Source organism: Anguilla anguilla, chromosome 1, assembly GCF_013347855.1.
Source record: "Anguilla anguilla isolate fAngAng1 chromosome 1, fAngAng1.pri, whole genome shotgun sequence".
Taxonomy (NCBI): domain Eukaryota; kingdom Metazoa; phylum Chordata; class Actinopteri; order Anguilliformes; family Anguillidae; genus Anguilla; species Anguilla anguilla.
In genome coordinates, this window is record NC_049201.1 from 40,273,338 (window position 1) to 40,298,829 (window position 25,492).

General features: G+C 40.5%; 1 protein-coding gene across 1 annotated transcript in view; it reads left to right on the forward strand.

Annotated features, from left to right (window-relative positions):
• The window catches only part of ltk (leukocyte receptor tyrosine kinase), a 69,900-nt gene that overhangs the window by 33,937 nt on the left and 10,471 nt on the right, over window positions 1–25,492 (forward strand). The window contains exons 6-21 of the mRNA XM_035418450.1: window positions 900–1,049; window positions 2,473–2,573; window positions 3,002–3,159; window positions 3,930–4,024; window positions 4,762–4,860; window positions 5,980–6,154; window positions 8,192–8,342; window positions 8,966–9,085; window positions 9,497–9,653; window positions 11,790–11,972; window positions 12,915–13,013; window positions 14,328–14,480; window positions 15,136–15,246; window positions 23,201–23,387; window positions 24,726–24,816; window positions 25,385–25,449. Coding sequence (XP_035274341.1) covers window positions 900–1,049; window positions 2,473–2,573; window positions 3,002–3,159; window positions 3,930–4,024; window positions 4,762–4,860; window positions 5,980–6,154; window positions 8,192–8,342; window positions 8,966–9,085; window positions 9,497–9,653; window positions 11,790–11,972; window positions 12,915–13,013; window positions 14,328–14,480; window positions 15,136–15,246; window positions 23,201–23,387; window positions 24,726–24,816; window positions 25,385–25,449 — 2,095 coding nt within the window. The remainder of the gene's footprint in view (window positions 1–899; window positions 1,050–2,472; window positions 2,574–3,001; window positions 3,160–3,929; window positions 4,025–4,761; window positions 4,861–5,979; window positions 6,155–8,191; window positions 8,343–8,965; window positions 9,086–9,496; window positions 9,654–11,789; window positions 11,973–12,914; window positions 13,014–14,327; window positions 14,481–15,135; window positions 15,247–23,200; window positions 23,388–24,725; window positions 24,817–25,384; window positions 25,450–25,492) is intronic.

The window sequence follows — 25,492 nt, forward strand, 5'->3', positions numbered from 1 at the left end:
GTATGCTGGCTTTCCTTGCGACTACAATTGCAATACCAAACATTTAACAAGCTGTTCATTTTTCTTAATTAGGTACTACCCACTTACCCTCTTAAGCCACATTATATCAGAAATGGCTTTGCATGCCATGAAGCATAAGCTTTACATGTTCATATTGCAATTGTGGTAAGAACAATGACATACACAGGTGGGCCCAGGACCGAGTCTGGGAACTCCTGGCCTACATACAGTAATACTGGCATTCCCTGGAATTAATTGTAACCACTTTTCAGGCATAGGTATGCTACGATCCCTTTGCTGTTGAAACATATCATAATAAATGTCACCATAACTGTATTATTGTTTTTTCATGTGCGTGTGCTTTAACACTGCAGAACAGCAATATTTTTACATTTGAACACAGGGACACATTGTTTACTCAGTCAGTGTTACAACAGTAGTACAGCATATTTTCACAAAAAAAATAACATTGTAGGTGCACTTTAATAGTGTAGGCAATACGTGGTAGTTTTGAATTCTGCGTAACTTAGTGTAGAGCTTACAAATATTTGTTATTAATGATATTAGTGTGTTCTTGGCATGTGCAGGTTTTGTAATTTAAAAAACCTTTCAGGTCATTTTTAAACATTGAAATTTCAACTGTGTTACTACACTGACAATAGCTATGGTGAGATATTGACTTTACGTACCTGCCAAGTTTCATAAGTTTTGCAGAATCTATATGGCTTTTATTGCTGTTTCTGTCAAATTAGCCTACCCATTAAGCAAAGTTGTTAGAAGTGTTGACAGCTGTATCAAAGTCTCACAAGTGGATTTCCATGTGTCTATGGGAAATAAGGCCTTCAGAGATTTTGTGATAATGTCCTGCGTAAACAGTTTCTTTATTTGTTGTCTTCCAGATTCCATGCCTCTGGGGTCCCACTGTTCATTTGAGTCAGGCCTGTGCGGATGGTCATTGTCTGGTGACCCCTACCCTTGGACACTGGTCAGTGGCAAAGAGTTGGCCACCAGTGAGGACCTCCTGGGCACAACTCTGCAGAACACTGAAGGTAAAACTCAAGTGGCAACCAGGGAGGTCACGGGTTCAAATTCCAGATGGGATACTGTTTTAACCTCTGGCTACACAAGTTATAATCACTACATCCTGAACATAGCATGCTATTTGTCACAATGTCCATATTGAGGATGTGCCACCTCCATTGACCAATATATAATTATTTAGTCTTATTTTTCACCAGGTCTCCCTTGTAATAGAGATTCTGTCTCAATGGGACTCTCCTGGTAAAATAAAGGTTATAATTTTAAAAATGAGAGTACTCACTGCTGCTGTAATAATAATTTGAGACAGCATGATTTATTTTTCCAGCTTTATGGCTATATTGACTGTTAACAGGGACATAGTAAAGGCTTTCTCCCTGTAAGTTAACATTTTGAGAAGCTACAGTTTCTGTTTTTGCTTGGATATGGAGTGTAGGGAATATTTGAGTATAAGTGTGGATGCAGAGACAGTTCCCCACATTTCTTTCCACAGTACTCAGATTTCATGAAAACCTGTGGTTTGGAGTGCTTCAGTGGGATTTCATTCCCAGATTCAGAATCTCAAAGCAGTGACTGAAATAACTTCTCAATTAAACATTGAACCTCTCAAGGTAGTATTTATATGATTTACTGTAGGTTAAATATACTTAAGTATCACACACTTTAAAATAACTAATGTAGAGATCTGTGATTTTTTTAACCACACAAATTCGTTGTGTAGTTTATTTCTCGGCCTTTTGTGTTGTTGTTCAACTTGTTGTTCAGTACTCTAGTTATTAAATGTCAGGCAGAAGAGGCCATTTATATAGTAGTGGAAAACTTTGTTTAAATTCACATGGTGTTTATGCCACAAAGACAAATAAAATAATATAAAACATTATAGTAACATCATTGAAAAAGATATTTAAAAAATAAGTCAAAAGAGTCAACAGGTTTTTTGTTCAATCTGAAGTCCAGAGTTCAGCATCTTTATTATTCTTATTCTATTATCTTTATTATTTGTCCATTATTATTAGTCTAGTTACTAGATTGCTAATAATGGTCTGATTAGTTATTACTTTGCACATTGTTTTCTATATTTTTGGCTTAACTACACAAATTCACATTAAAAAATGGTTTTGTTTTAGGTGACACGTTTTCTTTAAAAACATCATGCATAATCGATTTCATGCATTTTAAATTCTGAATGGTTTCTTCCTCCACATAACTTGGGCATATTTTAGTGGTTGCAAAAGAACTCCATTTAATAACACAGACTGGTAGTCTGCCAACAGATATGAAACAAGCTGTATCCCTTAAATTTTCAGGAAAAATTCTTTAGAATATAAGGCTTTGGAATGAATATGTTAATGCATGTCTCAGCTTCTGTGAGGGCAAGGCTTTTCAAATGTATTATGCCATCATAAAGATGATTTTTACCTTGTCACACCTGAGGTCAATTCCTGTTCCTGAGAGTGAGGTCCAGTGAAACAGGAGGTGTGGCCCTGGCTCAGAGCCCCCCTCTCCCAGCAACAGTTGGTAGTGGGGACTGTCAGGTAAGATGCGTTTGTGGACAGAAAGAGAAACATTCACAGCAAGCAGCAGACATAAATAGCCTGGTTAATAGCTGAATGCCACCAGGGGAGATTGAGACACAAGGATATAATCTACATGTACACCCCAAATTTAATTATGCTGTGTGTACATACCCACACCTCGTCATCCAGGGGCATAGTTTTATAGTTTCACAGCTACGACTTTGTTCTGTTTTTCCACCTGTCTAGTGTCTGGGTCTCACCTGTCACCTGTCTTTGTCTTGTGTCTGGGTCTCACCTGTCAATTGTCTTTGTTTTGTGTCTGGGTCTCATCTGACACCTGTCTTTCTCCTGTGTCTGGGTCTCATCTGACACCTGTCTTTCTCCTGTGTCTGGGTCTCACCTGTGACCTGTGTTTCTCCTGTGTCTGTGTGCTGGTACCGGTGCAGGTGCAGTTCTTCCTGTACCTGTTTGGGGAGTTTAACGGCACAGTGTCGCTGTCAGTGGAGGAGAACGGGACGACCGCGGCCCCTCTGGTGTGGGAAAGGACGGGAAGCTTTAAGGACAGCTGGCTGGATGTAACCCTTCTGTCAGACTTTCTGAACAGGTACACTGCCTGCTCTGTTGGTGGAAACTGGTGTATCACTGGTTTTTGAATGAAGAGGAACACCATACAGCCAGGTTGCACAGAGCCTCACTTTGTTTATAGGCAGCTTTTAATGGTGAAACACACTGTCACTCCACTTCGTTTATGAGGACAGGCAGATGAACAAATGCATATGCCAAATGCAGTAACATTGGGGCAAGCATTGCATACATCTTGGAGTATTTCACAAACTCTCCTGATTATTTTTTTCTGCATTGTGAGGACAGGTACAACATAGAGGCTTTCTTGTATTCCGCTGTCTGAATTCGTGGCCTTCCTGTTGACATCATATTGTAGTTGCCTTTGTTGCACTGTGCTGTCCTCCTCTCTCAAACCATTCCTGCAAACAGTTACTTCTATTTGGCCCTGGTTTAAAGTCAGACTTCAGCCTGGGCCTGACAGCAGGAAAGTGCATTATTCATGGTATAATAAATTTCGAAAATGGTATACACTTCAGTCTGTCTAAATATTAATCTTTGAGCCTTTGTTGCTTATGGGTAATGCACTGAAAGTAATGTTGTTTCCTCAAATTACATTTTGTGGGGTAAACATCATTGAATCAAACAAATATGAATGCATAAGTTGAACGTAAAATAGTTTTTTAAATTATTTTTTTCATATAAAACATTTTGCCCTTGTATAAACCTTGTTTGTTGTTGCTTGCTGGATGCCCAGTGACATACTGTAGTATACAGGAGGGTTATACACTTCCTTTCCTTCCTTTCCTACAGCTTCCACATGAGCCTGAGTGTCCTGTGGGAGAGCAACTCAAATGCAGACATCGCTGTTGATCAGATTGCCCTCTCAACGTCTTGCTATGACACAGGTAAGCACCTCCACAGGATTCCAACCTCTTGTACCCAAGGGGCTCTATGAGGGTTTATCACTGGCCAGTGTGCTGAGTGTGACTGGTGCATTGATTGCTCATTCAGGCCAGTGGTTCTCTTTGGCCTCTCAGAAATTAGCTTCATTCCAGAAACTAGTGCTGAACAGAGCTCAACCCATGATCACAAACATCCTCAGTGATATGTAAAAGCTCAGCATGTCTACAGCCCTGCTGGGCCTGCGGAAGTGAGCCTAAGAGTCTTTTACAGTAGTTTCCCATTTCAGGCACAGCGCCCCGCAGTATAAAGGTAATCACGGCCCCACATGGTGCCACGGGTGGCCATGGTATATGGTAGCAGGGCAGGCGGGATCTCTGTAGCAGTGTATATGCATATTTAGACATGGCAGGCAGACAGCAGCAGACAGCAGGCAGCTGATACTCAAAGGCCTGATTTTTCATCACTGTAATTTGGCCTTTGCAGATCTGGGCTTTTAAATAACTGCCTCCATCATAAGCTTGTATATAATATTTCATATTTGCCTGTCTATTTCAGGATGTCCTACAGTCCTGCCAAGGTTTATAGGGCTCTTAGTCTTGATAATTTCTCTCTGAAGTCTTTTCTAAGCTGTTTCCATCATTATCATATCTAGTCACATATTTTTTAGCTGCTTGAGACTTTTGGTTATTTTGTTGACTTCTGTGCAATTTATTCTTGGTTGCCCCCTTTCCTATTCAAGATCAAGACCCAGTGTTCCTGAGACACAGATTCTTCCATGACATGGACGACAGTGATGACTTGGACTTCTTCAGCCCTCTCCCAGAACCCTCTGCATCAGGTACAATGCCTCTCTTCTAGAATGGCCATACTGGACTCGATGGCTGCAGCTATAAGCCATAGCATCATTTATCCTGCTCCTGCCTAAAGGCTGAAGCTAAGCAAGTGGGCTTGCTTAGTACTTGGATGGGTGATCTCCTAGGAAAAAGAGTTGTTGCTGGGAGTGGTCTTGGTGGGCTTGTAGGGGGAAATCGTCCCTCTAATTAAATAAACCCCAATGCCCCAGTGCAGTGATGGGGTTATTGTGCTGTAGGAGATGCCATCTTTCAGATGAAACAAGACCCTGACTCACTGTGGTCATTAAAGATCCCATGACACTTTCACAGCGTGCCACCTAATCAGCTCCCAGTTTATTTGGCAAAAAAGTGTTCTCTCCCTCTCCACCTCAGCTGATGTGGTGAGCAATCTGGCGCAAAATGGCTGTCGTGCATCTCCCAGGTGGGTACTACACATTGGTTATGGCTAATGTGTGTTTCCCCTTCATCACTGTGAAAAAACACTTTGAGTTTCGGGAAAAACACTATATAAATGTAATTATAACTGGAGAAATATTGTGACACAATTCACAATTTAAATATGAGTAAATGTACCTGTTTATGTCTTTGGGACATAAAATGTGTGTCTTAGCAGATCTTCATGCTGGTCCATAAATTTTGCTTTTGCTAAAAGGGGGAGTTGCATCTAGATCTAATATGGCCTCATTTTCAATATGCATAGATTTGTGCATTTTCTTATTACAGTTATTTGTTTGAGAGATGTTCTTAAATGGTACTTATTATTTAAACATTTTTCACACATTCTGTGAAGTCAAACATCTTAGAATTTTACAGGAGTAATCCACCCACATTGATACATGTTCACTGTTCTCTGAACTTCAAAGCTACAATGCCAGTACGCTAAACTCTACACACATCTGCACCTGTCCGAGACACTGACGAAATTAACTTCTTGAAAAGTGGCCTTGACATACATTAATTCAGTTCAACTGTCCAATGAGGCGGTGTAATTTCAGTTGGTCCTTTCTGCACCTGTCCTGTGTTTGTGTGTCGCTTTATAAAGAGAATCTGATATGAGCTCTAATCCCACTTTGCTCTCTGTTCTTCTCTCACTTCTCTTTCAGAGGTGTCCTTCATGACCTGGTGGTTCACCTCCTGTGGTGCCAGTGGTCCTCGGGGGCCCACACAGGCCCAGTGTGACAACGCCTACCGAAACACAAATGTCAGTGTCACTGTGGGCAAAGATGGGCCATTCAAGGGGGTACAGATGTGGAGGGTGCCCGCAACCAACCATTACATGTGGGTAACTGAGCCAACCATTACATGTGGGTAACTGAGCCAACCATTACATGTGGGTAACTAAGCCAACCATTACATGTGGGTAACTAAGCCAACCTTTACATGTGGGTAACTGAACTAACCTTTACATGTGGGTAACTGAGCTAACCTTTACATGTGGGTAACTGAGCTAACCTTTACATGTGGGTAACTAAGCCAACCTTTACATGTGGGTAACTGAACTAACCTTTACATGTGGGTAACTGAGCCAACCTTTACATGTGGGTAACTAAGCCAACCTTTATATGTGGGTAACTGAGCTAACCTTTACATGTGGGTAACTGAGCTAACCTTTACATGTGGGTAACTAAGCCAACCTTTATATGTGGGTAACTGAGCTAACCTTTACATGTGGGTAACTAAGCTAACCTTTATATGTGGGTAACTGAGCTAACCTTTACATGTGGGTAACTGAGCCAACCTTTACATGTGGGTGGCAGCATAGATATTACTATTGACTGACCAGATGGTTTGATTTGATTTAATCACTCAGCTAACTCCAGTAAATAGACTAGATATGTTATATAATGTTATTAATAGGCAGTAAGCAGCTTGCTTTGGAACAAAAGTACTGTAGCAGTGTCTGTCTATGGCATTGACTGCAAATGTCAAAAGGTTTTATCCACAGCAGACACTTTACCAAATTTGTCTTCAGCTTGGGGAATGCAATAAAAATAACAACCAATTTGTTTTGCAGGTTCCCCAACCGCAGCATTTAACCACCTATAGAAGCTTTGTAACGTGTAGCTAAAGTTTTTTTTCGTTGTCAGCTGTACTGTTGCAGACAGGCAAGGCAAGATTGGGTTTTAATTCCATATGCGGTACTATATATAGTAAATATGTTTATACAAGACTAAATGTTGTTCAGATATGCCCCGATATCCCTCATAAAATTAATGTATACTTTTTAGTAAGAAAGTGGCCATAATCATACAAGAAAACACACGTGACTTGTTAAATACAGAATAACACCTTGTGAACAAAATATAGTAAACACTAATGCTATTATGCTAACATGATAGAAGCAAGGAATGAAAACGTAACATGTTGACCATGTAAGAATTTACCTTTTTTTATGTGTGTCTCTCCCCAGTGTACTCATTTTGCAGCGAGTACTCTTGGTGTGTCTCTCTCCAGTGTACTCATTCTGCAGGGAGTACTCTTGGTATGTCTCTCCCCAGTGTACTCATTCTGCAGTGAGTACTCTAGGTGTGTCTCTCCCCAGTGTACTCATTCTGCAGTGAGTACTCTAGGTGTGTCTCTCTCCTGTGTACTCATTCTGCAGTGAGTACTCTTGGTGTATCTCTCTCCAGTGTACTCATTCTGCAGTGAGTACTCTTGGTGTGTCTCTCTCCAGTGTACTCATTCTGCAGTGAGTACTCTTGGTGTGTCTCTCCCCAGTGTACTCATTCTGCAGTGAGTACTCTTGGTATGTCTCTCCCCAGTGTACTCATTCTGCAGTGAGTACTCTTGGTGTGTCTCTCCCCAGTGTACTCATTCTGCAGGAAGTACTCTTGGTATGTCTCTCCCCAGTGTACTCATTCTGCAGTGAGTACTCTTGGTGTGTCTCTCTTCAGTGTACTCATTCTGCAGTGAGTACTCTAGGTGTGTCTCTCCCCAGTGTACTCATTCTGCAGTGAGTACTCTTGGTGTGTCTCTCCCCAGTGTACTCATTCTGCAGTGAGTACTCTTGGTGTGTCTCTCTCCAGTGTACTCATTCTGCAGTGAGTACTCTTGGTATGTCTCTCCCCAGTGTACTCATTCTATAGTGAGTAGTCTTGGTATGTCTCTCCCCAGTGTACTCATTCTGCAGTGAGTACTCTTGGTGTGTCTCTCCCCAGTGTACTCATTCTGCAGGGAGTACTCTTGGTATGTCTCTCCCCAGTGTACTCATTCTGCAGGGAGTACTCTTGGTATGTCTCTCCGCAGTGCACTCAGTCTGCAGTACGTACTTGCTCTCTGTCCACTTTTAGCTTTTTGCTTCTGTACCCCACTTAGGATCTCTGCTTATGGGGCAGCAGGGGGAAAAGGAGCCAAGAACCACAACAAACGCTCCCATGGGGTCTTCATCTCAGCCATCTTTCCCCTGGAGAAGGGGGATATCCTCTACATTTTGGTTGGGCACCATGGCGAGGATGCCTGTCCAGGGGTGAGCATGCGAAGACCCTGAAGGGTCTGATTCCAGCCGGCCTGTGGTTCTTTCCAAAACGCAACCTGTATACTTTTTAGAATCTGCTTTCACACATAGAACATGTAACATCGCCATACTAACTTTCTACGCCAACTCTAGTAGCTATGGAAAAGTGACAGTGCCAATAATTGTTGTTTGAACAAGTAGCTATCAAACACTCAAAAAGACCAAATGATGGGACGGAAGTAGATCTAGAGCATAACCAAGATCAATAGATTCCCAGATTGTTTGGTCTTTGGCTTTCTAGCCAGTGTGCCAAGTAAAATTATGTAGCTTGCGAATGAAGAAAAAAAAATAACAGGCAATGTCCTACAACCTTTTTAATGTGCATGCACACATATGGGAATTTTAGAAAATTTGCACACTTGATCCATGTCATCGCTTTGTTCTCAGTAATATCGAAACACTAATATCGAACATTTCCGTTAATGTTGATTGGTCTTGAGCTGGAATATTACAAGAGAAACTTGTCCAGAATGGCAACTCCTGCTCTTATTCTGGGTAAATTGAAAAAGATTTCTGGGCAAATGTATTCACTTCCTTATGCCTTATGTTCCTCCCCCCCCGCCATGCCCACCCAGAGGAATGCCGTGACACAGCAGATTTGCCTGGGGGAGTCTTCAGTGATTGAGGATGGACGTGGAATGTCAGAGTGGGCTGGGGGTGGAGGGGGTGGGGGTGGAGCTACATATATCTACCGGGTAAGAGTCTCTGCCACACAATCCCCTGTGACTATGTCACAAATGGAGAAAGAAAAAATATGCGAAGAAACATATTTAAAATCTTGTCATCTTGTACAAGATGCTCCATAATACATGATTTGTTATGTTCATTACATTATCAGTGTTGGGTTGATGAGTCTGTGTTTATTGAAGCAAGACCGCCAACTGTGATAGCTCATTAACCAGCTAATTAATTTTATTATATTAAATCATCTCTGGCCCATTTTTTCCCACTACCAAAAAGGAATCTTCTGCTTAACATACAGTATGACTTTGTTGGTTGCCCCATTATGAATAATTAATAACCTGTTTATTACTAACAGTAGGACTACATTTAACCACTGCAATTAGTGAAACCCAAGCAGTGTTCACAACAGTTTGCCTTCGCAGCTTCAGGACGGGGTCATGGTGCCCCTCCTGATCGCTGCAGGTGGGGGAGGAAAGGCCTATTTAGAAGACCCGGAGACCAGCCAGGACCACATTCCTCTGGAGCTGTATGAGAATGACACAGACGCAGCTGGCACCAACGGCAAGACCGCCATCGCAGGTTTGGCCCAGCTCCTGTCCAAATGCTTCCGCTGCTCAAACATTCCCTCAGATATTTCCCCCAGCACAAACAGCTCATATGAGAAGATCGCATGAGCAAAAACATTATCATTTGCCAGGCATACTTGTTTCCTTGGGCAAGTTGCCTCAAACTATTTAAAGCTGGTTTAAAGCATTACACCAGTTTTATTTTGCTTGTAAGATTTGTGTATTACAAATCAGTGGGTTGCATACAATTGCCTAAATATGAGACCAAAAAAATACGCCTTCTCACCCCAGGGGCCTCATTTATAAAATGGACTTACGATCAATTTTGATCTTAAGTATGACTTACACAGAAAACCACGTATAAGTAGTTATTTATAAAACCTTACTGTGATGTGGAAATGGTCTTATCTCTACGCAAAGTCTGGACTTGACGTAAGTGATTTTCCTGCTGGTTATGTAGGAATATTGCAGTTTGGGACGCATATGCGTCCAAGCCAGTGGTGAAAAAGCATTAGCTTTTTGCTGCCCGACCTCGTTCACTGCAGCGGCGACACACTCCCAAGCTACCTGTTTGGCTTTATTTGTCAACCCACTATTTAGTCCACCGAATAGTACGTGTTGCTTGTCTTCAATCTCCTCTACCATCGCCGTGATCTCATCTTCCAAAAAGTTTGCTTTTCTCTTTTAGTTCATGGTTATTCCTGACTAAACCCTCATTTGTGCTAGCATTATATAAGGGGAAATTGCTGATTGTAAGGCACATTCAGGTGTTAATTTGAGATTTATAGATCACAGGTGCGTAAGTTACAAATGGGCTTCTTAGAACCTGCTTTAGCAAGGTTTTTTATGCTCAGTATCTTTTATGAATCGAACGTAAGCACATGTTTGGAAATGATCTTAAGACAAAGTTCAAGTATAAATTTAAGAACTTTTTTATAAATGAGGCCCCTGGCCTAACTTTGATCATTTGACACTTAAATTCTGCAACTGGATAGCATTAACCACCAAGACATTTCACACAGGATCTCAGAGTTGCAATGATGTGCGGTGCCTATGAAATGTTATACAATTTTATTTTCCATTCTTCTAGTTAAACATTTGTCTAAATGTAAGTTTCACTCTCCTCCTTCTTTCATCTTCACCGTGAAAGCTTCATTCACTCTGTTTTTCCTCCTGCTTCTAGGTCCGATTTACGATCACACACGTTTTCTGCCAGTAAACTATTTATGTCAGCTAATGTTATAAAATATAAAAGATTTTTTATAATATGAAAGAGTTCCACTTGAAAATACATGATTGTCATTATTTTGGTATAAATGTATACCAAATAGTTAGCTCTCAATTTTAATTGAAATATTTTTTTACACTTCTGACATGCTCAGTAATGACAAATTTGGCTTTTTAATACATTTTTTAATACATCAATAAGTGTTTTACCAAGATCTCATAGACAGCCTATAAAGTCCACTGGCTCGATTGACAGCAGATGTGTATGATTGATTTTGAAGATGACAAGAATATGAATGTCATTGTACATGTTTTTCTTCATAACTGGAGCAGAGTTTTCACAGCCAGGTCACCAGGAATAATTTTCCTAAATGTTTCTGTGCTCTCATAAATCAGAGCACTACACATATCATAGTAGGTGTTTGTATTATCGTCTGCAGAAAATGAAAATGCTTGTTTTGTTTTTGGCTAATTTGGCCATGTATGTCAGACTTATTCCACAGTATGAAAGCTTTATGCAACCACAAAATGTAGATGACTTGCTGAAGTTAGATCAGATTAAATCATAGACCTTTGGCTATGTTATGCAGCTGGCCCCACATCATTATTGACTAGTGATTGGTTCTCCCTCTTGACCTTTTTAATCCATGACTAGAATACACATGAGGCATTGCACTGTGATTTTAAGATTTCTGTGACATTCTGCACTTCGGGCATCTCCACAGCTGAGACTGGCAGTCATGTTTGAATCTACAATTATAGCAGTGGCAAAAGGCAACACAGATGAGCCTACCAAATAAATGAATTAAATTAGAAATTAGTCCCTCAGCAAAAGAGAAAAACTTCATGAGAATATATCAGATTTGGGCTGATGTGTGTAGACTAATCTCATACAAATGTGGAATGCGTCTGTCTTCTTCAGGTGGGGGTGGGGGTTGGAGTGACAGGTCCAGTACTCCTTGGGCTGGAAAGTCTCTTCTGGAGGGGGCAGAAGGAGGGTCCTCCTGCCCCCAGGCATTGTCCCATCTAGGCTGGTCCACCTCCGGTGGGTTCGGAGGGGGTGGTGGAGCTTGCACTGCTGGAGGAGGTGGAGGTGGATACAGAGGTATGCACGAGCACACACACAAAGTTCGCATTCTTACAAACCATAGAATGATAGAATAACACACATACAGGCCATGTCTGAATACTGTATAGTAGACATTTTTGATTCTGGTAGCAATAAGAAAGTGCATGCACATTTTTAGCATACTGCACATGGTCACGCTAAACAGCACATAGTAAGTAGTATGCGGAGTGGTTATTACCCAGTAATTTAAGTATACAGTATATTATATTGGTATTTTTACACAGCCATGTGTGCATACAGGCACATGTATTCAGACAGAAGCACACACACAATGCACATACATACATACTGACATACGTATAAACATACATACATACATTCTGTATGTACATACTGTACATACATGCATACCCACACATACAGACAAGCTTGATTGCGCAGAAACATGCATGCATTTGTCTGTCTATCTGAGAACACTGGTTATTGTCATAACTCTCAACACTTATAAACAGGCTTTTCCTGGGCCCAGGAGATTTCTGTCCGTCATGAGAAAGAGTGGTTAACAGGATGGTACCTTTAGTGGCCTTTTGGTGTGTAATGCATAATGTTTTGGCGTACTGAGGCAATCAGGTAATTAGGCTATTAGGTAATATGAACAGATTTAGGCCATACACACATTCAGGCACTGCTCTCTGGTGAATGTTTTTCCTCCAACGGGAATTTGATGGTGAAAGAGCAACTCTTGATACAGTAAGTGTGAAGCACTGTGTAGCCTGATGTCAGAGGGGGGCACCACACCCTATATGTAGACAGGATAGGCTATATGGCAAATAATGCTCGGTCATGATGATGATATGTGGGCCAATGGTATGAGTTTGTGAAATGGTGTGATTTTGTGTCATTTCCTAGAGGTAAGTAGTGTAGCTTATAATCTCTACTCCAGAGTGGTTTCTTGTTTCACACATTTTCTGGACTCAGGCGGGGATGCTGCAGAGACGGATGACATCACAGCAGACGGACAGGCTGGGATTTCCTTTGTGCACCCCATGGGAGAAATATTCCTGCAGCCATTGGCTGGTAAGTCTTCAGGCCCCTGTAGACAAAGATCTAAACAGACACAGATAGGAACAGGTATATGTCAACAGCAACTTTTTCTTTTTTTGGATATGTAGTATATCCAAATTGACCCACTTTTGTTGTTCTCTTAGTTGTTGTTGTTGTTCTTCTCAAATTTAACTCCTCCCTCCTCCATGCATATATCAGGGCATGTACACAAGAACTAGAAAGAAGGTTGTATCAATTGTGTTAACACTTTTTCATTCATATGAAAGGTTTTTTTAAGCAAATATACAGTATATGTAACATGCAGCATGTGAATAAACAAAGTTTGATTTTGTTTTTTAATTAGTCTTGTCTCTTGTATTGCTCTCTTCATTCCCAAGTCAGAGGTGACTTCTGGATGAAATACAGAAGTGCTGAAGAGTGGTAATACTTGTCACAAAAAATAATTTGACAAAACCCTTAAGAATATAACATTATGCACCAATCACTGAAACTCTTGCTTATTCAAAGCAATGACTATAATGGTCATTTGAATTTAGACAGATGCTATTGATGCTATTTTGCAACTCAACACTATAGCATCCTGCTAGTCGAAGGACGGCCTTTAAAAGAAAGTAGGTGAGGAATAGTTCTGCTGCTAACACACCACTGTAGTTCTGATTGGGAGAGAACTGGTGGATCAACTGCTGGCAGTACACCTATGACAGTCCAATAGAGGGTTGCTTGCTGAATTTTTTTAGAGGGGAAATGCTTATAATAATGAGGACAAAGGAGCTGATGTGCTCTCTATGAACAAGGAGAAGCATTTACACATCCTTATAGGTAACTTACATGGAAATATCAGGAATCCATTTGGTTGAATTCCTTTACTGCTTTTAAATGAAAATGCAAGTCAAACAGTTATAAGGGATAGTACACAACTAATTTTGAATAGCCTAAAGTACTGTACAATTATAAGTCTATAGTCTATGTTTTTATGGGTAGTACAAAAATTACACAATTAGATCTGCTTTACTTATTGTGAATAAAGATAACAGTAATATTCAGAAAGGTCCTGAGAGAGATTAAATGAATGCATGAATTTGCATGAAAACTAGTCGCCATAAATCCAATAATATGAACGTGCATATCCTAGGGTTGAAGTGATTCCACAGTTGCCTACTCACTGTTCCTCAATCAGTGGCATGTTGCCATATGCCATGGGGCCAGTGGTGCTGTGGTTGTTCTCCCAGTAACACATCATTTTTCTTCCTCAGTCATTTCTTTGAACTGAGGGAGGCATATGCAAATCCTAAAATAAGGAGCATGTCTCTGTCTGTCCTTTTCCAGTTATGGAAAGTCATGGGGAGGCAGAGATCAAGGTGCAGCTAAACTGCACTCACTGTCAGTCTCAGAGCTGCAAGCGGGATGAGGACACCAAGCTCATCCTCTGCCTCTGCCACGATGGGAAGGTGCTAGCAGGGGACAATGTCACCTGCACAGGTGAGTCCACTGTCGCACGCACCTGTGTTTCATCAGAAGTAGGAAACCTATCACATATGCACAGCCCTGTCAATAGTAATAAAGTATATTCATGTGGCAATGAAATGATGTACAATTTGTGGTTAATATAGTTTACGACTTAACTGTTTACTTAAATATGACCAAAATATTTAATGGTTTTATTCTTACATTCATCTTGTTGTGATATGGATTCAGCGCATGTAATGTATTTTGAATACTGTACTGTACCATAGGCATTGGTACCTGGTTGGTGTAGATGTCATTGCTTAGGTTAGAATGATTTCTGATGGTTTTTGAAAATGCCAAAAAAAAGCTGCTGCTGGCACCGTCAGAATTGAAAGTATGCAGCTACATGGCCATGATTGAAAGCCAACTCTGGTGACACCCTAAAATTTGCTAGAAACCTGTGGCATAAATGTTTTTTTTTTTTTTACTATACTTACTTTCAAAAACATTTCACAACAAAAAGCAGTTATTATGATATTTTTCATAGAAAGGAAATTACTAGCCCAGCAAAGTATCATGTAGAATTACTGAAAATCATTCTCTAATTGTGCTTGAGCAGTTCTCCCTTGACGTATAAACTGTACGTTTTAATCAAGCATATGTTTTGATCTGCCCCCTCTCCCCCCAGATCCCAGAGGCCCCGCCCCTGAGGGTCAGCTCTCCCTGCCACTTATCCTGGCTGTGGTGGCAACGACACTGGTGACGGGTGTGGTCCTGACCTGCATCAGCCTTATGCTGAGTAAGAGATTCTTCCAGTTCTGTGTGAACTCTGTCCCCTCCACCTTCCACCGGCTCTGAGGTTCCCCGCCCTGCCCTGCTCCATCTCTCTGATCACGGCCTGCATTCACTCATTCCAACCCTGTCTTTGGCACCTGGTCACACAACACATGACCTATCTTATATGATGTGTCCTTTCAGGGAACACTCAGCATGCAAGCAAACATGCAGTGGAAGGGGAATGGGCCAATGTCATGGCTTGCATACTGTAGATCAGCTCTGAGATCTGAACTATTCCACAGACAGGATGTGTGGCTTGTAGGCCTGTCCAGATCATGGTCATAGTGTATTTGTGACCATGAAAATTCAGTGAGTGTGATTGTCTGTGTCAATCACTACTGTTTACCAATCCAATCCACCCATGTGAGATTGGGGCGTTGGGTGACTTCGCCATCCCTGACCTTTTTAGCTGAAGGCATGAATGTTACTTTCCCACACTGTAGAGAAGATTTGTTTCATCCCAAGTTAGTTTCACAGCGAAGCACTGATGCAGTTTAGCTAAGGAAGTAATTTCTCTGAAGGAGCATAGCCTGAGATTGTTTAGTTTGGAGTGTTTAGGAATGGGAGTTGGCATGAATTGTGTTTCAGGGCTTGACATTTTTAAAAGCAGTCAGTGTGGGTTGTGGATTAAGTAATTCACTAGCCACTCAGAATTTATAACTAACAGCATATTTGTCTTTGCTTTCAGGCAGTAAAATGTACTTTTTTTGTGCTACTTTCACATTGAACCCCTATGAAAGGGCCACTAAAAGACAGCATTATCTGATGAGCTGAAATTGAAAACAAGGCATTTTCTATATTTTTTATGATCACAAGTTTGATCCTTCAAACTATTTGTGTGTGTGTTTGCATGTTAGGGTTAGAGTTAGGGTTAGGTTTAGAGGTTACGGAATGAATGTAAGTCAATGGGAAGTCCTCACAAGTATAGCAATACAAACATGTGTGTGTGTGTGTGTGTGTGTGTGTTTGTGTTTTATATGCACACCAATATACAAAGTGAACAGTGTATTAAAACCAAAATGAACATAAAGACAAAGTTAAACAGCTTTGCTGAGATTTTGTAACATGTAAATTTAGGCTTTTACTATTTAGGTATGATATAGTTTATAAGTACTTTCTCTTACAATAGCAGCAAATTATCATTACCACAAATAAAGTGACAGGGCAATGATTTTCTTGTAATGACATCTGGAACTTCCAGTTAATTCATGCTTTCATCTCAAGATACATCTAGAGCACGGTGTTACAGAAATGAAGTACATAAATGAACAAGGTCTATCTACATCTTCTTCTGCTTATTTCCACAGCAAAAGGGATGCAATCATTATGTTCATTACTGAGTCCCCCCCCCTTTTTTTAAAAGGAGAGCAGACAGGCTGCCCTCCTTTCATATTTGTTCTTTTTTTATACAGTAATAAAGCAGAGAGAATAGCAGACAGAATACTTCAAAATGTGCCATGGCAGGGAAACAGGTAACCCTCCCATATATGGCTTGAGAGTCAGCCAACATATGAACTGAACTACACTTCTCGCCCAACATGTCGGTCTTGATTTTTGCAGATTTTTTCTTTAGAAAATTTTACATTTGTGTCCTGCTAAGACACCATCATCACCGACTCTTCAACCAGCAAACTTGTTATATCCAGATATCCTAACTGATACATTACAGACTAAAGACAAAAACTAGTTCCTATATGTAACTGTTAAATCAGTTGAGTCTGTAGGCAGCTAGCTACATTGTCCTAGCACGCTAAGACAAAACTTAGTCAGATTCATTCTGAGGGAACCCCTAGACTCCCATATAAACTGTCTTGGCAAATCAAAAACATACAACAAAACTGAATTATTATTATTATTTTTTTTTTTAACTCTGTAAGTGAACTAAGGCTTTGAAAGAGAAACAAGACATTATATTGCTGTTGGCACACAAGAAAGAAATGCATTATGGGAGGTTGTAAGTACAGTAGACCGAACAGGAGATTGCTGAGAATGTCTTGACTATTGAATTCCTTCTACAATTAAGACAAAGAACTACATGCTACAAAATTAATATGGGTAAAATTAGTCTTTAATAGAAGGGTAGCGTCCAACTCATTTAAACTATTTAAAGAAGGATTCTCCAAAATAGTGGCAAGGTCTGGTTTACTATGTACTGTAACTTACAGGACTGGATGTGTACAGAGTGAGGAAGGCAGCCATGATATATCGTTTAGCTGATATCCCTGTGGAAAATCCACTGGGGCAAAAGTCTTGTAAGCACTTGGGGATTCATTTTCTCAAGATATCCAGGCAGACAGCTCAATTGAAATAGGGACAGTTTTTTAAAGGGTCCTAACAGATGTAACTTCACTCCAGCACTTTATTGCAGAGGCAAAGTCAAACACCTTTCTGACACAGTGATGGAGTCCAATAAGTTTGTTGTTGGCCTTTTGTTAAAGGGCGGTGCAAGAGTACCCAATATGTGTAGACTGTGTGTACCCAATATGTTCATAATAAAATAAATAATAGAAAACATTATTCTTCACACTGTACACTAAACCTCACTCTGCTTTTTATAATATTACTATATGTATTTTTAGTAACTGAGGATGCATTGTTGATGAAGTGCCTACAGTAATGCTTGTTTGATTACCTAACTATGTTACTCTGCACAGAACTGCTTTCAGGAATCACTAGGGAATTGAAAAAATACTGCTATTAACCTTGTATTATTTGTATAGACATTTGATAGTAATGCTTTGACAACAAAGGAATAATTATAATAATGTGTATTTTATTCTTGCAATTGTACAGGCTCCACTGACCAACATTTTAAAGACTGCTGCTATGTTGTTTCTGAAGTAGAGCTCGTCAGGTTAATATTTTTGTTTTTTTTTTCTGGTAAAAGTAGGAGAGAGAGGGAATATACAAGACTTCTGACTATGAGTCCAGTGCAGACAGTAATGTAAAAGTCCACCTTGGTGTTATTCTGTCACCTCTTAGCACCACTCCCTTTTCCATCAGTGCTAACCAGGTATGGCCAACAAGGTGGGAGGCATTATTGGATTTTTTGACTATACATTTATTTGTGGTAATTGTAGTGGCAATTTTAGTGCCAAACTGTCTCATCAAGATAGTCTCCATAAAGATAGAACTATGTGTGTCTTTCATGGGTAGACATACAGTGGGCTCCATACTGTTTGGGATAAAGACATATTTTTTCTTGATTTGGCACTTTACTCCACAATTTTCGATTTGTAAGCAAACAATTCATATGTGGTTAAAGTGCACATTCTCCACTTTTATTTAGGGGTATTTTTATACACTTTGGTTGCACCATGTAGAAATTATAGCACTTCTTAGATATACACCCCCCCTCCATTTCAGGACACCATAATGTTTGGGACATATTATTGTTATAAAGTAGTAATGTTGAGTACTTTGCAAGCAATGACTGCTTGAAGTCTTTGACTCATAGGCATCACCAGATGCTGAGTATCTTCTTTAGTGATGCTCTGCCAGGCCTGTACTGCAGTCATCTTCAGCTCCTGCTTGTTTTGGGGGCTAGTTGCCTCAAGTTTTTTATTTAGCATATAAAATGCATGTTCAGTTGGATTCAGATTGGGTGAATGACCTAGCCAGTAAATAATCTTTTGTTGCTTTTGCAGCATTGTATTTGGGATCATTGTCTTGCTATAGGATGCACGCATTTACTTGAACATGAGATAGGTGCTTCTGTATACTTCAGAATTAATTTGGCTGCTTCTATCAGCAGATACATCAGCACTGAAGATAAGTAGGCCAGTACCTGTAGCAACCATATATGCCAAAACCATAGCACCCATACCACCACAGATGAGAGGGAGTGCTTTGGATCTTGGGCAGTTCCTCTTGGCCTCTGCACTTTTTTCCCTTTTGGCTCTTGCCATCACTCTGATACAAGTGAATATTGGTCTCATCTTTCCACGAGACCCTTTTCCACTCTGCAAGCTCCTTGATGTACTTCTTAGCAAACTGTAACCTGGCCATCCTGTTTTTGTGGCTAACTAGTGGTTTGCATCTTGCTATATAGCCTCTGTGAATCTTCTGCTGACAGTAGTCACTGACACATCAACACCTGCCTCCTGAAGAGTGTTTCTTCTCCGTCAAACAGATGTTTAGGGAGTTTTCTTCATTATGGTGAGAATTCTTGTCATCAACCTACCAGGACCTTTGCAATTATTGAGCTCACCAGTGCTCTTTTCTTCTTAAAGATGTGCCAAACAGTGGATTTTGATAAGTCTAAGGTTTGGGAAATGTCTTTTTTCTCATTTTTCAGCCTCAAAATGGCTTCCTTGATTTTCAGTGGCACAACTCTGGTCCTCATGTTGACAAATGCCACTAACACTCCAAAGACAATCAAAAGCCCAGAATCAAGACTAGATAACTGAAGCTCTCTTATGCCTGCGCTAAGGAAGCAATTGAACAGACTTGACTAATCAGGGACACCCATGAAGCCATGTGTCACAAACATTATGGAGGCCTGAATGGACAGGCTATGTAAAAAAAAGTTTTGCAAATTCTACATGGTGAAACTAAAATTTATAAAAATGCCCTTTAATAAACGCTGAGAATCTGTACTTTAACCACATGGGAATTGCTTGATTACACACAGAGCCAAATTAAGATAAAATATGTCTTTGTCTCAAACATAATGGAGTTCACTGTAACTTCAGGCAAATCCTGATATCCACCCTAAACCACAGTAAATGTGGTCTCCATTATCTTTTGTTATATTGGTTTCAAACAATATGTATAAAAGTTTGTATTATTTCAGGATACGGTGTTCTAATCTTATCAAACAAATTTCCAGCAGGAAGCAATTACACTAAACATGTAACTTGCCTGTCAGGTAATTTCATAGTGGTAAAAAGGTCCATCCTTGTTCTCCTGTGGTGGCAGTAATGGGTAAACAGGTGTTAAGAGGTTGATCTGTGATGATATGAAACACCTTACACTAAATGTAAATCATGTTGTGACTTGGCTTCAGCCATATATTGTATTACTGTGTTATGTGCTGAATAAAGCCTGTCTGTAACACAACCACATCTTCCTGACTGGAAGCAGTTCTGTCAGTCATTGTTCCAACAGTATTTTGGGGAAGTGATGTGGGGGGTGTGGGGTGGGGGTGAGGTTGAGGGCCCACCAATTCCTGTTGTTAAGATGAACAAGATGGGGAAATTTTGGCTATTCAAATGTAAAAGCAGTGAAGTTACTGTTCATATCAAAATATCTGAACTTCACGGGGAGAGGATCACATTTGTGACCTGCTCCAGTAAATGAGGCACATGGTTCACACATTTAATTTTTGTTACAGTTACTGATAATCAAATTTTGAATGTGTACTTTTCTTAGAAATTCCAAAAAGGTTATTTTTACTGAGCTAGACAGGGGCTTGTTTCGTGAAAAATGTGATATGAAAGATAATATCTGTGAGATATAATTTTTTATCTCTTTTTGGAATGTTTCACAAATAAATCTCCATTAAATTCCATGAAAATGTCTCAGAAAGCACAAGTATATGCTTCACATATTGGCACTTGCCAAGTTAAAGATTTGGTTGTTGAAGATTTAGTTTTAGGGGACATGTTTTGTTTTTTCAGTTTGGTACATATGTAATTGGTCTCGCACTGTTGGCATACTGTAAACATTTATTTGGTATTACTACTCTTCATTTAAATACATGGTTTGAAAGGAATTTTAATGACCAACTTGTGAAAATCCCTGTCAGAATGTTGAGGCTGTTTTCTTAAACTGTTCCATATCTTGCAAATTGGGTTGAATAAATGGCCCATCATTTCAAAGCTTGAACTCTTTTTTTTGGCCATGTGCCTCATTTTGCTGGATCTCATCACATTTTGTTCTCTGAGTCTTATGTGAAATATTCTTGTGTCAGAGTGCTGTGATTTCATTTGGGCTCAAAGTAATGAAGATAATGTCTCCTCCAGTGTGACTTCAGACTCATAGTCAATGTCAAGCTGGTAAAATTTGTGACATAACCCACTTTGAGTATAGACCCCAACTCAGATGAGCAGGAGAAATCACATGACACCACTACACTCCTATTTTCTCATATTTCCTAAGCCCTCACTGTGTTGGGACTTAGGTTGAGATTAATGGTAATACACATCCTGCTAGAGCCCTGCGCAGGACTGTTTTTGAATTGAATTCCACTCCTGCCTGCATCCACAGCATTTCTGACCATGCCTGCCTGCTCCCACAGAGATTGTGACCATGCCCACACCACACTGTTTTCTGTTAATATTTTGTGTGTTCCCATCCCACAAATAAATACATAGGTGATAATAAAATGAAAATAGAAATTTAACTTAAAGGGAGATGAATCTTGATTAAAATATACACATTGTACAAAACAGAAATAAAGACAGGTTTCTGTGCATAATGAGAAATAGGAAAATGAGTGTACGCTGTTTCTCGACAATTAGCCAAACAGGCTGATTAAATGTGCTGCCGCTTAACATGGTTAAATCAGCGATAGGCCTAAAGGAAATTTTGAAATAGAATGGGCAACCTCAAACATGAGTCGCAATTCAAACAGGCCAATGTGATTTGTGAATCTGAGGAGTACTGAGATTAAACAAATCATATACATCATAGCGGGTGGAAATGAAACTAACCCGGTTTTTGAACAGATTTATTGATAAATTATATTCCCAAACAAATAATTATTCTTTGCATGCATGATTAAGCAATGTACTAATTTATGGGTTCTATCAGACACCTGCAGCATCCACCAATGTTTAACAGTTACAGACTAGGTCCAGAGTGTGACCCTCCTTCATGTCTTTAGTTTGAGGAGTTCTCCCAACCTCCTAGCACTCAATGGTTTCTATACCCATTTAGCTTAGCCCATACCATCTGATCTGTCCCTTTATCTGCTCCTGGCCGATTTAGGGCTTAAGGCTCAGTATCTAGCTGGAAGTTCATGGTAAACCTCAAAGTACACACTGTACATCCAGTGCCCCAGAAGCAGAATACCTTCACTGTATGTTGAGCTCTCCTCAAATGAGAGGCCTTGGGACACCACCTCACCTTATCTCTTACTGGAAGCCCCTGGCCTTGCAGCTGGATGCATGTTTGAAGGCCTGTTGGGGTGCTCCTATGGAGAGAGTGACCTGTAACAGTTAATATGGCCTGCCTCTGAACAGTGTGGATTGTGTGTCAGTCCACTGTTAGCTCTGGACCAGAACACTGCATGTTCTTCAGGAGAGTCTGCAAGGGCAGAATGTTACAGATCAGGAGGAGCACTCAGGCAGTTAACAGTTTATCTTCACCTGAGCTCTCCCCATGCAGGTTGGTAGTCTGTTCCAGGGGCACTTCCCCCCCCCCCACACCCCCAGCCTGTGCACGAGGCCCGGCCACAAAGGGGACCTTTCACCTCCATGCAGCGCCCTCCAAAGGCAGACTACCAACCTGCATCGGTGACGTGGCTGCCTCCCCCGTGAGGAGAGGGTGAGTCTCTATAGACACAGAGCTTGTGGAGGGGGATGGAAGGACTGTTTGCTTGCGCATGTTCAGAAAGCACCTGTTTAAGATGTCTGACAGTGTGTGTTCCTAACTCCCCACAGCCCACTGCCCCTCAGGGGTTGGTGTCTTAACCAGGTTGGACAGCATTTCTTTCACAGCAGGACAGTGTTAAATGTTCTGGTTGAACGGCTGATAAGGTTATAATTTGAGTCTAAAGAGGGTGAAATGGTTTAAGTTGCACTTTCAGACGGCTAAGTATGTTCTTAATTCCTTTCGGGGTTCAGCGTCACCTATTTTGCAGTTGGTATATAGGTGATTACAGCATACAATTTTGTCACCGTAGTAGACACAGTACCTGAGACCTAACAGGTCATTTTCTTTGCACCTCCTGGCTCTCTGTCTCCCTACAGTCTACTACCGGAAGAAGAACCAGCTGCATGCAGCAAGAGCACGTCTGCAGAGTCCAGAGTACAAGCTGAGCAAGATTCGGACCTCCGCCATCATGACTGATTACAACCCCAACTACTGCTTCGCTGGCAAGGTGGCCTCACTGAGCGAGCTGAAGGAGGTCCCCCGCAGGAACATCACATTACTCAGGTATGTCACAGTAATGTCACACTACTCAGGTATCTCACTGTAATGTCACACTACTCAGGTATCTCACAGTAATGTCACACTACTCAGGTATCTCACTGTAATGTCACACTACTCAGGTATCTCACAGTAATGTCACACTACTCAGGTATCTCACAGTAATGTCACACTACTCAGGTATCTCACAGTAATGTCACACTACTCAGGTATCTCACTGTAATGTCACACTACTCAGGTATTTCACTGTAATGTCACACTACTCAGGTATGTCACAGTAATGTCACACTACTCAGGTATGTCACTGTAATGTCACACTACTCAGGTATGTCACAGTAATGTCACACTACTCAGGTATCTCACTGTAATGTCACACTACTCAGGTATGTCACAGTAATGTCACACTACTCAGGTATCTCACTGTAATGTCACACTACTCAGGTATGTCACAGTAATGTCACACTACTCAGGTATGTCACAGTAATGTCACACTACTCAGGTATCTCACTGTAATGTCACACTACTCAGGTATGTCACAGTAATGTCACACTACTTAGGTATCTCACTGTAATGTCACACTACTCAGGTATGTCACTGTAATGTCACACTACTCAGGTATGTCACAGTAATGTCACACTACTCAGGTATGTCACAGTAATGTCACACTACTCAGGTATCTCACAGTAATGTCACATTACTCAGGTATAGAAGAGAGAGTATATCCGCACACTGTTTTTTTCTGCTCCCAATGTGATTTATTGGTACAACGTTTCGACCTCAAAGGTCTTCGTCAGGTACATTGACCAGAGCATGTGACTGGGTGGAGATATATATAGACCAGGATGTGGGCAGGTCCATAATAGGGCCATAGTCAAAAGAGAATAAATGTCAGCTGAACCATTAAAAAGTGACGTTGACATTCTAATTAGAAATCATAATATTCATAATACTGCAATAGGAACACCCTCTGCAACCATAATACATAAGTACATACTACACAGATGAATATTCATTCATCCTAAATAAATATTTATCAAAAAGTATGTAATTGATAGGTGTGTGCAGAGTAGATTGCACATCAAATAATATCACTGTGCAGAGCCCTATGCAGCAGTACTCACCTTACTGAACTCACATGTCCAGAAATACAAGTGTAATTTTAAAATAACAAGGAAACATGCAGGTATATGGTACATAGTACAGATCACAAGAATACACTATGGTAGAAAAAGAATTATAAGAAAGGTTTGATGTCAAATTCTTCATTTGACAGCTTTGTGGGAGTGCAAATGTCACATGATTGCTTGTTCATAGTAATCTTCCCTACTCTGGGACTGGTTTCAGGGCCCTTGGTCATGGCGCATTTGGGGAAGTGTATGAAGGCCAAGTCCTTGGCATTGCTGGAGACAATTCAGCTCTGCAGGTTGCTATCAAGGTAAGTACATTCACATTGCATCTGTAGGGTTAAAGTTCAGCATGCTCATACTACATTCCCTGGGGTAAAGGTCAGTACATTCAATACAATACATTCACACAAATTGTATGGTATGACAGGTCAGGAGCATGGAAGGGACCACTCTACAAACTTAACTTAAACCTTTCAATAAGTCTTCCAATAAGTAATGGAATAGAATGTTTGTTGCCAAAAAGAGCTTTGCTAAAATCACAAAATAATGTTTGCGTGTGCCCCTTTTTGATTTCCTGACTGCCACAGAAGTTGAATACTAGTATTAGACTTGTAATATAACAATAGGATGTCTCATTTAAATCAGCTCCAGGCTGTCAAAACAACCTCTAATTGGGCACCAAAATAATCTAAGCAAGAAAGCACAGACATTCCTGGGGACTTTCATGACTCCACAGGGTATTTTTCTTTATTGTATATAAGTGCATCAGAGTTTTTTCCCTGGATAATGTTTTTCTGATGTGTTCATCTGTGCTCAGATTTCTATACATGATCTCTGCATCTCAGCTCTTGATTTAAAACCCTTTCTGTTTGACAGACTCTCCCTGAAATCTGCTCAGAGCAGGATGAGATGGACTTCCTGATGGAGGCCCTAATTATGAGGTACAATTAACTGGAGCACACATGCTGCAACCAAACTCCTTAA